Source organism: Rhinolophus ferrumequinum, chromosome 16 (genome assembly GCF_004115265.2).
Source record: "Rhinolophus ferrumequinum isolate MPI-CBG mRhiFer1 chromosome 16, mRhiFer1_v1.p, whole genome shotgun sequence".
NCBI lineage: Eukaryota > Metazoa > Chordata > Mammalia > Chiroptera > Rhinolophidae > Rhinolophus > Rhinolophus ferrumequinum.
In genome coordinates this window covers 51,263,639-51,276,055 of record NC_046299.1, presented here as the reverse complement: position 1 = coordinate 51,276,055, position 12,417 = coordinate 51,263,639, and the positions used below count along the sequence as shown (strand labels likewise).

The 12,417-nt window shown below is 49.1% G+C and overlaps 1 protein-coding gene across 1 annotated transcript; it reads right to left on the bottom strand.

Annotated features, from left to right (window-relative positions):
- Positions 1 to 5,892: 5,892 nt before the first annotated feature.
- Positions 5,893 to 11,690, bottom strand: PLAU (plasminogen activator, urokinase). The gene is made up of 11 exons (XM_033129758.1): positions 11,554 to 11,690; positions 11,155 to 11,242; positions 10,665 to 10,698; positions 10,402 to 10,509; positions 9,899 to 10,073; positions 9,601 to 9,692; positions 9,198 to 9,414; positions 8,830 to 8,978; positions 8,096 to 8,236; positions 7,588 to 7,736; positions 5,893 to 6,913 (listed from the first exon to the last, which is right to left on the bottom strand). The coding sequence occupies exons 2-11, from the start codon at positions 11,209 to 11,211 to the stop codon at positions 6,734 to 6,736; spliced, it is 1,302 nt and encodes a 433-aa protein (XP_032985649.1). The 5' UTR covers positions 11,212 to 11,242; positions 11,554 to 11,690; the 3' UTR covers positions 5,893 to 6,733.
- Positions 11,691 to 12,417: the final 727 nt, after the last annotated feature.

Genomic DNA, 12,417 nt, shown 5'->3' with positions numbered 1-12,417 from the left:
GTAGTGATCAAAATACACTGTCCCTCATTGAGGTTACAGTTTGGTGGGGGAAAGCAAACATTCATCAAGTAATGATGCAGCAAAGGTAAAGTTGCAACAGTTACAAGCACATCAGAGAGGGAGTAGTCTCAGAATGTAATAAGACTGTCGACAAAATAGCGGGATCTTATGTAGTCCTAGGCAGCCCAGGAAAGACTTCCTTGAAGAAATGATTTCTGAAGCAAGAGAAAGAACTTAACTAGTTAAAGAAAGTCAGAGAGAAAGTCCCAGGTAGGAGGAACATCATGGAACAGGGTCCTGTGATGAGAGAGAGACTGCCGAGTAAGAGAAGGTCTAAGCCAGGCAAGATGGAAGAGCTTGGTGCCAAGTGGAGTTAGAGAGGAAGTGGGGGCCAGACAGACCCTGCCCAAGCTAACTAGCCAGAAGTGAAGGGAATCATTAAGCACACTGGCATTTTCAAAAGATCTCTCATTTCCCGGTGAGTGCGGTGGGGGAGAGTGAAGGGAGAGATAGAGCCAATGGGGAAGGCCTGTTGGGAAGCTATTATGGTAGTCCAGGCAAAAGCTGATGGTGGTTGGGGTGGCCCATTAGCTCAGTTGGTGAGAGCATGGTGCTAATAACACCAAGGTGGCCAGTGTGATCCCCACATGGGCTACTGTGAGCTGTGCCCTCCTTAAATTAAGAAGAAAAAAAAAGTTGATGGTGACTAGGGCTTAACTAATGGTGGTAGTGAAAATGGAGAGAAAAGGATGACTTCAAGAACTTAGGTAAATTGACAATTAGGTAAATTGTCAGGATTTGGTGATGGATGGGATGGGGGATGAGAGAAGTATCAGGATGACTCCTAGGTTTTTGGAGGGGGTGCCATCACCTGAGAAAGAGAGTGGTGGAAGAAGTCTATCAGGTTGGGGCCTGAGACAGGGCCAGTTTGGGGCAGACTGAGGTTGAGGTGCCCTATGTGTGACAACCAAAAGGGGATATGAACTAGACAGTGGGAAATAAGAATCTGGAGTTCAGAGGAGAAGTCTGGCTGGAAATAAGCATTTGTCAGTCAACTATTTATTGGTGATAATTTAAGCCTGGGTGTGAATGAGACTATGTAAGAAAAAATTTAGGATGGAAAGAGGAGAAGGTTGTCTACAGAGCATAAAAGGGTCAGGAGGCTTTGGCTAGAAATAAATGATAAACACTTATTCCAGGGTCTTAGGGTTTGCAAACTGAAAACACAACTAGGCTATACCCAGCGTGTTCCGAAGAAGAAAGAAAAGCTGAGTTCTTTTAGTAAAAAGTTCATTCTTGAGAAGAATCAGTCCTACATTATTAGCCTCTGGTTGGGTCCCAGATGATAATCTTCCAGATGTCCAGTGATCTGAATAATGAATGTCAGGCAGTCTGGACACATAAACATTGTTTCCTAAGTTCTTCAAAAAGTAATCAGAAGGTTATCTAAAGGAAATAGATATAGATATCAATATAGATATAGATATAGACATGGTGTCTCCAGGCATAACTAGAGAGTTCAAAAGTTTAAGCTCCCTGGCTAGTTGAAGCGAGAGTAAAATTATTTCCTCATGCCTCAGACTACTTGATTTTAGTAATTTAGCAGCTTGACTATAGTGACTCCATTTTATTTTTCACTCTTTCCTTAAGGTGTAGGATGAGACCTTGAGGTACTCAATATTCAGAGCCAAATAGAAGAGCCAAATCTCAAAGGACACCCAGGAAGCCAAAAATGTTAACAATGGCTGTGGAATATTATAGAAACATCTTACTTTTATAGTTGCTTTAACAATTGGGTGGAAATTTTTAGTTCAGGGGAAAAAAACAAAACACTGTATGACTCTTTGACTTTAATGAACTTCCTAGGTTTAGAAAAATCGTACCTGAGGGCAAGAGGTGATATTCTAAATATTTAACTAGCAGGACTTCAGAGTGCCAACACTTTGATGGCAGCTGGAGGAGGGAGGGGTCTTAGAGGCCCCTCGTATGGGCCCTACGGTTAACCCTATGTTTGCTGGATCCTAAAGAAGTGGAGAGAAGCTGAGTGGCAGAGGTCACGTGGAGGGGATCTCAACACAGCTAGTGATTGAGCAGTACTGGTGCCTGCTATGAGTATCAGTACTGCCTAAGGGTCTTCACCAGCTGCATCCCACCATCAACTTCCCCCTCTACTCTCTGCCTGCTAATTGCTCCCCAAACTCTTTTCTCTACCACAGCAATGTATTCATCATTTCTTGTGAACGCCGTGCCTTTTCATGCCTACGATCTTCCCTTTCGTCTCCCCGTTTGGCAAATTTCTTTGCATCTTTGAAGGCCCAGGTAAAATATCATCTCTCTAAAACCTTCTATGACTTCCCAAGGCGGATGGATTGCTTCCTTATCATTGTTCCAAGCACTTTGTACATACTTTTGTTATAGCATTTATCACATTGAATTATGGTGGTGGTTCGGTCTCCTTCACTAAGTTGTGAGAGCCTTGAAGATTAAGACTACGTCTCATTCATTCTTGTATCCCCAGCATCTAAAACAGTGCCTGGTGTACAGGTACTTAAAAAAATATATTTTTAGAGGTTGTTGAATGACCTCAATGGGACTATAAGGTCAGAAAGAGGCCTAGGCTATCTTTTCTCCCAATTTGCTGCTTAAAACTCAGCAACAGGGCCGGCACGGTGGCTCAGGTGGTTGGAGCGCAGTGCTCCTAACTCCTAAGCCCACCAGTTCGATTCCCACATGGGCCAGTGAGCTCTGCGCCCTCTACAGCTAAGATTGTGAACAACAGCTCTCCCTTGAGGTGGGCTGCTGTCCGGCAAGAGCTGCTGTGAGCGGCCAATCGATGACTGGCAACCGAGTGCCCCCGGGGAGGGCGGCCCCCCCCCCCCCCCCCCCCGCAAGGCTCATAATACCAGCATGGGCCAGGGAGCTGTGTCCTTCACAACTAGACTGAGAAACAACGGCTGGAACCAGAGTGGGGCGGGGGGAAGGCAGAAGAAAGGGGGGGAAAAAACAAAATATTAAAGAAAAAAACCCAAAAAACTCAGCAACAGTATTGATATGCTACAATATGGATGAAACTGGAAGATATGGCAAGTGAAAGAAGTCAATCACAAAAGACCACATCTTATATGATTTTATGTATATGAACTGTCCAGAATAGGCAAATCCATAGAGAAAGAAAGATTAGGGACTGAGGGAATTAGGAAGAAAAAGGGAGTGACTGCTAATGGGTAAGGGTTTTTGTTTGTTTGTTTAAGGTGATAAAAGTGTTCTAAAATTGACTGTGGTGTTGTACAACTCTGTGAATATACTAAAAATCATTGAGTGTATACGCTAAGTGGGTGATTTTTATGGTATGTGAATTATATCTCAATAGTACTGTTATTAAAATAACAAACCAGCAAACCCAGCCACTCCTCTCTCTGTGTCTGATTCAAAAGGAAGGCTCAAAATGTTTTCTGCCAGGGAGGAAGGTGGACATATTGGGGGTGCGTGTGGGGGGTTATATGCAGGGATGTGGTTTTCGTAGGGGGTTGGTTTAAGAAAGGCAGAGCATAAGTGGGAATCAAGTTGAGTTCTGATAACAGAATGAGCCACAGAATATTTCAGAAGGAGGAGTTCTGGTGAAAACGGAAACCACTTCAGTGAAACCAGGTTTCAGCAAAAAAAGGCTGAGGTTAGCTTCAGAAGGGTGGCTTTCCTTTGAAACTAGTGGCTGAGTTTAGTCTCCTTACTTGGCCTGGGAATCTTCTCAGGGGAAAGAACTATAATCCAGACCAAGGTTGAAATTCTGATACACTTACCCTAGACACCCAGCATCCCTGAATTTGGAAGCTTGAAAGGAGGGCTGCTCTCCTTGGCCCTGCTGAGAGGTCATCTGTCATAGTACTAGGCGTGTGCCCTCAGGAGCCAGCTGCCTGGGTCTGAAGCCTGGCTCTGCCACTTACCGTTGCCTTGGGCAAGTCATTCAATCTCTCTGTGTCTCTGTTTTCTCTACTGTAAAATGGAGCTAGTGATAGCACCTTTCTCATAGGACAGCTGTGAGGATTGAACCAAATGATATGGGAGGAACTCAGCCCAGGGTCCATCGCATGGTGAGCACAAGGAAAGCCCTAAAGTGAGGGCCAGGGTAGTGTCAGGAAGCATGAAACTGATTTCCGGAGAAGAGACAGATCTCTGCCAGTGCCGAGCGAGGTCTACAGTTCAGGGAAGAAGCAGCAGCTGCTTGGGGGTCGGGTGGTGACTGGGAAACAGTCTGAAGAGTTCGCAGTGTCATTGCTCAATCCTGCCAGTGGAGCTCATACTTCCTGTTTTCAGTGTCTGTGAGTCCTGATGCTGGAGTTGCTCATGTTGGAACAAGATCTTTCTTGGCCCCTGGCGGGGAATGCAGAGGCTGAGCAGCAAGTCAGTCTGGGCTGGGCCCCTCAGCTCCACATCATGCCTTTTCTTTCCTAGCAAGTTTCAGCTCCCACAAAACATACCAATGCAACTCTGAGGTGGGAGATGGAAGGGGTTTCCCGTTCAATTCTACAAGAGTTTACGTGGTTTTATAATAATAGCCGCTGTTTTTGTGCCTTTACTAGGGGCAGGATTATGCTAGGAGAGTTACAAACTCAGGAATCCTTAAAACAATCCTGGGAGGTAGATATCATCTCTTTTTGACAGATGAGGAAGCTGAGGCAGAGAGGTTAAGAGTCTTTTCCAAGTCACACAGCTAGAGTTAGAGCCAGGATTCTAGTCCAGGCCACCTGACTCTATAATCCATGCTCTGAAACCACTGTATCATACTGAATGAGCAAACATGCTATATTATGAGGATTGAAAGCTGGATACTCTGGGTTGTTGCCCTCCAGGGGCCCATGGTCTAAGGAGCCTCTGAACAGGAAGCCCAGGAGACCTTGCACCCCCAACCAACACTCAGAAAACTCACTGTTCATGCAGATAACACATACTGCCACATCTTGAATTTACTGGGCCCCTCACATAATCTTGCCAATTGTCCCCAAAAGATATTCAATCAGGGGTGCTTAACAGAAACATCTGAGGAGCTTTTTTAAAACCATGAGCCCTGGCACCAGTCCTGACCTGAATCACAAGCTCTATGGGTGGAGCATAGGCATTTACATATTTTTAAAAGGTTCTCAGGTGACTTGGTTGAGAAACACTGCCAAAATCCATTAACATAGTTTAGAAACTCCAATATTTTGGCATCTAACTACATATATCTCCCAGGTGGCCTTCCACACCCTACTTCTTCAAACTGGTGCTTGGTTCTAAATATATGGTCACCTCCATCAGTCTATCACCCAGGCTTAGATTCTGAGCCTTCTCGTATTAGGGATAGCACTGGCTGGTCACGGGATCTATTAGCATATAAGACAACTCAGCACTGGCCCCACACACAGATAATGGGAAATTATGTATTCTGTCCACTGAATGCCATACTCAAGCTGGGCTGGGTTTGGGGTCAGCATTTTCACTCATGTAGCTGTCCTCCTTGGTTGATGTCAGTCCAAGGATTGTTGGGGGCAGAGTGAAGAAAATCTTTTGAAACGAATCCTAAAGAGGATCACCATACACGGTTGCACAAGTGCACTGCACAAAAGCATCAGGCTGAGGAATTGGGAGGTGACACTCAGCCTGCGCTGGCTTGTGGCACTTTTTTGTACCTATGTGCTATGAACTCTCCTAGCTTCTACTTCCCAAAACCCCATTAAGTCCAGAGATGCAGCCCCACAAGAAACTCTGGGGTATACGCCTCATTTTCTACTTTGTTTGCTTCCCACTCCCTCCCATACGCGCATCAGGGAAGAAACAAAGTCTTCAGAAAAAAAATCATATTTTATTAATCATCTTTATTCACAATTACAAAAATAGATATAAATAAAAATAGCAGAATATAATTATTAAATATTCAGTGTACAGGAGTGGTCCTCACCCCATCCAGTGAGGATTGGATGGACTCAGCTGGAAAATTAGAAGGGATAACTGGCTAAGAAAGGGACATCTGTGTGAAAGTGAAACTGAAAATTTTAATGGTCGTCATGGACCACGTCCGCAAAAAGAGACCTCTCCCGACAGACCGTTCTATGTGGCATCACAGTCCACAGTTTAGGGAAATACCTAGACTCACAGTCAGACACAGAAACACCAGGTCTTACCCAAACTGTCTACTCACAGCCCGTGCACAAGTGTGCAAACATAAACATGCATATATAATATTTCCTGATACATTCATGGAAATGTCAGAGCCCTTCCCTCAAGTTATTAGTGTCCCTACTCCCCAAACCACTGTTCCCACATTGGCCAAGCTCCCTTAAGAGACCTCAGTTCTGTCACACTTCCTAATTGGGAAATTATTCATTTCCCAACAATAGGCCTCATGAATGCCCACTGTTGGGGGAGCTGGTTCTCCTTCCACACATGTACAGGAGATTCCATTTTTATCTCCAGGAGGCTTTAGTTCAGAAAAAGACAAACCACTGGTCCATACCATTCTGGGTCAGGACCACCCCTCCATCCTGGTCAGAGGGGATCTGGGCGCCCAGCACCCAGCCCTGTATCTGAGGGGAAAGCTATTAACGCTCGTCCCAGTGGGCAACACAAGCCAAGGCATCTCTGCAGAGCCTATCTTTCTGTCTCTTCCTTATAAAGCTTGTGCGTATGGCCCTACTGTGAAAGTAACGGTCAGCGTGGGAGTAGGCAGTGTCCTTCTCCTCCGGTGGCTCCCTGTGGGTCCTCAGAGGATCAGGTCATTATTCTCTTCCCTGGTTTGAGCGCGGATCCAGGGCAGGAAGCGTGAGACCCTTGTGTAGACTCCTGGCTTGTCCTTCATGGCACATCCCCTGCCCCAGCTCACAATCCCAGTAAGAATCAGGCGGCTTTGGATGGAACAGATCAGGGGCCCCCCTGAGTCTCCCTGTTAAGCCAAAAATACAAAAGGTGAGCCTTGCGAGAAGTTAAGAGGAGGCCATCTGGTCCTACCAACCAATCATGCCCAAGAGAGAAGGGAGAGTTTCCCAGAGTCAGTCCTTAGAGACTCCCATTTTCTACCACATCAAGTTTCAAATCCTCTCGCTGGCTCTCAAAGCCCTATTATCTGCCACTCTTCCACCCACATTCTCAGACCCTGCTTCTCCTCCCATACTGAAATATGTTGTGCTCATTCTCATGTTTGTTATCTTTCTGCTGAAACACAATCCTTTCTTCCTTCCGCCTTCTCGAATCCCTACTGAGTCACATTCTCTTTAAAGCCTCCCCTCCATGACCATCCAGTTGTCACTCACCTCCCTCTCCTAAACATCTGATCATGTATAATTCACACCGCACACTGAGCACTGAGTTGTATTATTTTCTATTGTTTCTTCCCAGTCCCTTTCCCTCCCCTAGTCTGAACTGCCTAGCCAGACACAGGCTCATAAGAAATATTTGATAAAGACATAAAGATTGGTTTAAACCTTCTGAAACATGAGCTCCTGATTCTGGCTTCTTGGGGGCTTTGGCTGGAGAAAGGTTCGCCAAAGCTGGCAGAAACATACCCAGGAGCCCTGGGGAGATTTGGGTGTAATGGAGAGAGGTGCTTGGAACTCTCACCTGGCAGGAATCTGACTTCCACTGTGGGTCGGCAGCACACAGCATTTTGGTGGTGACCTCAGAGCCGTAGTAGTGGGGCTGCTGACAGTCCGTGTAGGAAACCAGCTTCACAGATGTCATTTTCAGCTCCTCTGGATAGAGATAGTCAGCTAAATGGAAGAAACATGGAGGAATTTACATTAAGATGTGTCTGTCCCGCCTTCTCCCTGGGACTCTCTGCCAGGGAGGGGATCAAAAAGTATCCCTATGAGGGAAAGCCCCTTTTCTTCTTCCACCCAAATCTGAGTTTTTGCCCCACCGATAGCCCCTCACTGCCTTCCCTCCATCTATTTACCTTTATGACCCATCATTCCCTAAACAATGCTCCCCGCTCCCTTCCTGGACCCATCTGCTGCCTCCACCGTGCTCCCATCTCTGTCTCCATGGTCCTCCCTTGATCAAGCTGAGCTCACTTCCAGGTTACAACACTCCCCCACGACTCTCTCAACCAGCCCCAAAGGTCGCTTACTGGTATTCTGTTTTCCAAAGCCAGTGATCTCACAGCTTGTGCCAAAAACAGCATCGCCATACACTGGGGGCAGGCAGATGGTCTGTATGGACCGGGATGGCAGCGCACACTGGCCGGAGCTGGAACTGATCTTCAGCAAGGCTGGGGGAGAAGGAAGGTGTCAGAGGGTAAAGATCACCACCCAGTCAAGTGGTCACCATCTCTCCCGTCAAAAAGCAGGGGGTGCATCTGTCTATCCCTAGGTCAATTATGGTCAGAGGTCATCTTGGGAGGCCTACTGGTAGGACGTCATCTGAAACAAGCCTCCCTTGTCCCATGCCACAGGGCTTTGTTCCAGCTGATGACAAGGCTTGGATCACCAGGGCTACTGTAGACAGCTGTATTGGTTTTTTCTGCAAAAGCCCTGGCTGAGGTAGCTAGGCTGAAATCCAGCCCAATGCTCTCTCCAAGTTCTATGTCTGGGGACAAAGTCTGCCTCCAACAAAGGAAGGGGGATCCCAGCCCAAGCCATCTGTCCATAGGGCCACTGCCACCGGAGGAAGCGACCTGTTGGAAATTCAGGGACTCTACAGAGGAGCACAGGCTCCTCATATATGTTATTCTGAACCCTTCCCCACCTCTCCCTTTGTAAAATAGTCTTTTCAAGTTCCAATACAACCTCAACCTCCCACTTCTCGTCTTGAGCCCCTTTCCCCAGCCATCATCATGACGGAAGGTGAAGGTTTTCCACTTACCAATATCGTTGTGGTGAGCAAGTGTGTCAGCACTGTAGTCCTCGTGCAAGATGAGCTTTTCCACCCTAAACCTCATCTCCCCAGGTGTAGCGGAGTTAAGATTTGACCGACCCAGGTAGACAATGTAGTCCTCCTTCTTTTGGTAATTACTGTGGGAGGGGAGACCTGTCAGACAGTCTGATCTCATGAGATCCTGTCACTTCCCCCTCCCCACCGCAGTGACCTCAGAGCATGACTTGTCTCCAAGGTCATGGGCCACACGGAGAGGGGCTAAGAGGGGAGAATTGAAGTGGAATCCTTTGCTGGGACGGAGAAAGGGAATATGCAGTAGGGCGGGAAGGTGAGGAAGAAGAGACAGAGGGACGTACATGAAGCAGTGTGTGGCACTGAGCACCCAGCAAGGACTGATGAGGCTGCCACCGCACACATAGGTGACAGAGCCTCCACGGTGCCTCCTATAGATGGCTGCAAACCAAGGCTGGTTCTCAATGGAGGTGGTTTCTCCCCCGACAATCTTAAAGCGGGGCCTCAAAGCCTTCTGGCCACACTGAAACTCTGCTTTTTCAGGGGAAAAGGGACTTCTCCCTGGAGGAGAAAGAAAGGAATGTCTTAGGGAGGCAGGTAGGATAAAGTGTCCCTCTCCTCATCCTCCGACCTCCCAGTTTTTGGAGGCCAGACTGGCCTCCCTCCTCACCGCTCCTGTGATGGAATAAGGGGACATGAGTTTGTCCCCTCCCACCTCACCATCATAACCAGGTCTGTGATACTCACCATAAGAGCAGTCGGGCAACATGCACTCTTGGGCGAACTGCTTTAGGCCAACCTGCACATAGCACCAGGGCATTCTGTGGTTGTTTGGGTTCCTGGCAACAGAGGGGAGGGGTGGGGGTGTTTTTTCAACACAGAATGACATTCTCCCCTGCATCCTTCCTGCATCCTCCCCTCCAAGGAAGACCCAACCAGAGGCCTTGCTTTTCTCATGCTATGGCCAGCACTCTGGAAGTAGAAGGGAATGGTAATAAGGGCTTCTGTGAAGTCATGGGGAAGGTCCTTGCTGCCCCCACCTCACCTGCAGTAATTGTGTTTCCCCAGGCCCAGCTGAAGGGCATCAGGTCTTTGGGCATGGTACGGTTTCAGAAGGACATTGGCAGAGTTCCAGGCCAGGCAGGGCCGGGACTTATAGTCGGTGTTGGCCTTCCCTCGGTAAGATTGACCATTCCCCTGATAGCAGGTATTCGATGTATCTACGGAAGGGTATGAGGATGAGAGAATGTCAGAAAGAGGAGGAAGTTCAGACAGGCATTTCAGAGATCCTACCAAACCTCACATAATTTCAGGTCTTGCAGAAAACACTAGAAAGGGTCTCCTTCCATCCCACCTCACATTTGTGCAGCCACAGCTTCTCGAGACAATGTGTGTTTAGGCTTGACTATGTATATCACATGGGGATGAAAAGGTCCCCCACTCCACCTTCAGCTCTTAACTCCTGCCTGCTCTGGCATCCCACTCATCTCTCCTCGCCCCCAAATCTCTGGTGCAACCCCCTCCCAGTTAAAGGCAGGATCTCCATACCTATCTCACAATGCTCCCCTTGGAATTTCTTTGGGCAGTTGCATCGCTGAATGTTAGAGAAGTACTTGTAGGACACACATGTTCCTCCATTCAGACAGCCACAGTTCACTGAAAAACACAAAGGAGGGGGGGCGGGTAAGCAAGGAGAGTGGGAGGAGGCAAGGGTAGAGCCAGCCCTGCATCAGGGACAGGGATGGGCTGTCTCCTGAGGCTTTTCCAAGATATTTGTGCAGCCAGATATTGTGCAAGGGGTGGATACTCACATGTACCAGATACTCGTTGAAGGTCCTGGCTGCCCTGGAAAAGATGGAGGTAGAGGGAAAGTTTACCAAGGGTACCTTGCTCCTGGGACTCCAGGGTGAGGATAAACTGGCCCCAATCCCCAAACTCATCTTTCCTCCAGCTCTCTCTCTCTTCCCCATCCTGTTCACATCTAACTAGCCCTCAATGGAAGATCATAGATTTCCAGCAAGGAGAAATGGATTGACTCAAGCAAGCCTCACGTATCAGATGCCAGCAGGCTGGGGCAGTCCCAGCAGCTTCTTCCTCCCTTGCTGCCAAGTGTTAACTCCCTTGGTTCTCAAGGCCCCCACTGCCACACCTGTCCTATTCCCCCAGAGGGGTCTGGCCCTGCTGTTGATGGAATCCAGGGAACCCCAGCTTCTTATGCTGCCCCCTCCTTTCCCAGGCGCTGTTCAGGGGTCCTGCAAGCCCCCTCCAGCCTCCATAAGTCAAAGCAGAGAAGCCACTCACTTCAGAGTTGCTCACGACCTGGGCACAAAGGAACAGGCACACCAGTAGGAGTGTCATGGTGGAGAGGCTGGGGCTCTAGACAGCGGTTCTGCAAGGGAAAGAGAAGTCAGGGGAAGAAGCAGAGGAGCAAGAAGGCGGGCCGGGTGGGTTACTGCAGTTCAGGGCAGGAGCTACCAGGTCACCTGAAGGGCGAGCCCGCGGTCGTCTCTCCTCTCTGGGGGTTCAGGGGTCCCGGGACAGCCTGGACCGGCACCCCCACGGGGACGCAAGGACACGCGGAGAGGCGACTCGGCGCGCAGCCGCTGCACTGCTGGAGCAGCCGGGTAGGGGGAAGGGAAGTCTGCGAGAGCGCGAGCCGCCGCTCCTCCGCCCAGCGCTCTTAGGGCGGCCTGCACTCACCGGCGGCTGCGGCGGGAGGGGCGCGTGGCCGGGACACCGGGGACAGGTTGACAACGCTGACTCTCGGCGAGGTTCTGGGGCTCCAGTCTCTGCACTGTGCTGCTAGCCCGGCTCGCGGGCTGTTTATTAAGAACCGCCCACGCCCTGGCCCCGCCCCGGGATCGCCCAGTCCACTCCCTTGCCCTCCCCTTCCCTGGAGCCGGCTGCGACCCCGACCCTGCGTGGTTCCTCAGCTAGACTGAGGACGAGGAGCTGCACGGTCCCCAGCGGAGGGAACGAACTGAGAGATTAAGGGAGACAACTAGATTCCCCGCCACTCCTCCCATTCACCGGGCCTGGGCTCCAATGCAGCCCACCCACTCACCCACCCAAGTGCGGAGTGGAGAGGCGCCCGGCACTCTCTCCCTGGTCCAGCTCTGATGCCTCCCCCAGATCCCCTAAATCAGCTCTTCTCCATCCTTTCAACCCTCCTCCCACAACTGCCTGGGAGAATGAATGAGAAACCTGGGTGCAGGGACATGGTCCGCAGCTCATACAGCTGTGAAGTCTTTTTCTCAATGGGAAAATCCGCGTGACACACGCTCGCTGAAAACAGACCAAAAAAAAACCTGCTAACGGGGAGGGGGCTGCTTCTGTCGAATGCCCGCTCCCTAAAAATTATCAACCCAACAAGTGGATAAGACAAAGCTGAGATGATTGCTTACCACCTTAGGGGAGTTTAGTAGTATATGGGGCAGGAGGGAAGGCAAGGTTGGATTTTATCGAGAATTTGGAGTTTGGTTTAAGGGTGGTCTTTGAAAGTGAGGGTTTGGTAAGGATTGAATAAGGGTCATGACACAATATTGTAGGACTGTGCAAACACAG

Excerpts from the sequence above, each read along its gene's own strand:
- PLAU (XM_033129758.1), bottom strand. The coding sequence starts at position 11,211 with ATGACACTCCTACTGGTGTGCCTGTTCCTTTGTGCCCAGGTCGTGAGC. Across the intron at positions 10,699-11,154 it reads AGGTCGTGAGCAACTCTGAA|GGCAGCCAGGACCTTCAACG; the intron begins GTGAGTGGCTTC and ends CATCTTTTCCAG. Across the intron at positions 8,237-8,829 it reads TGCTCACCACAACGATATTG|CCTTGCTGAAGATCAGTTCC; the intron begins GTAAGTGGAAAA and ends CTTCTCCCCCAG.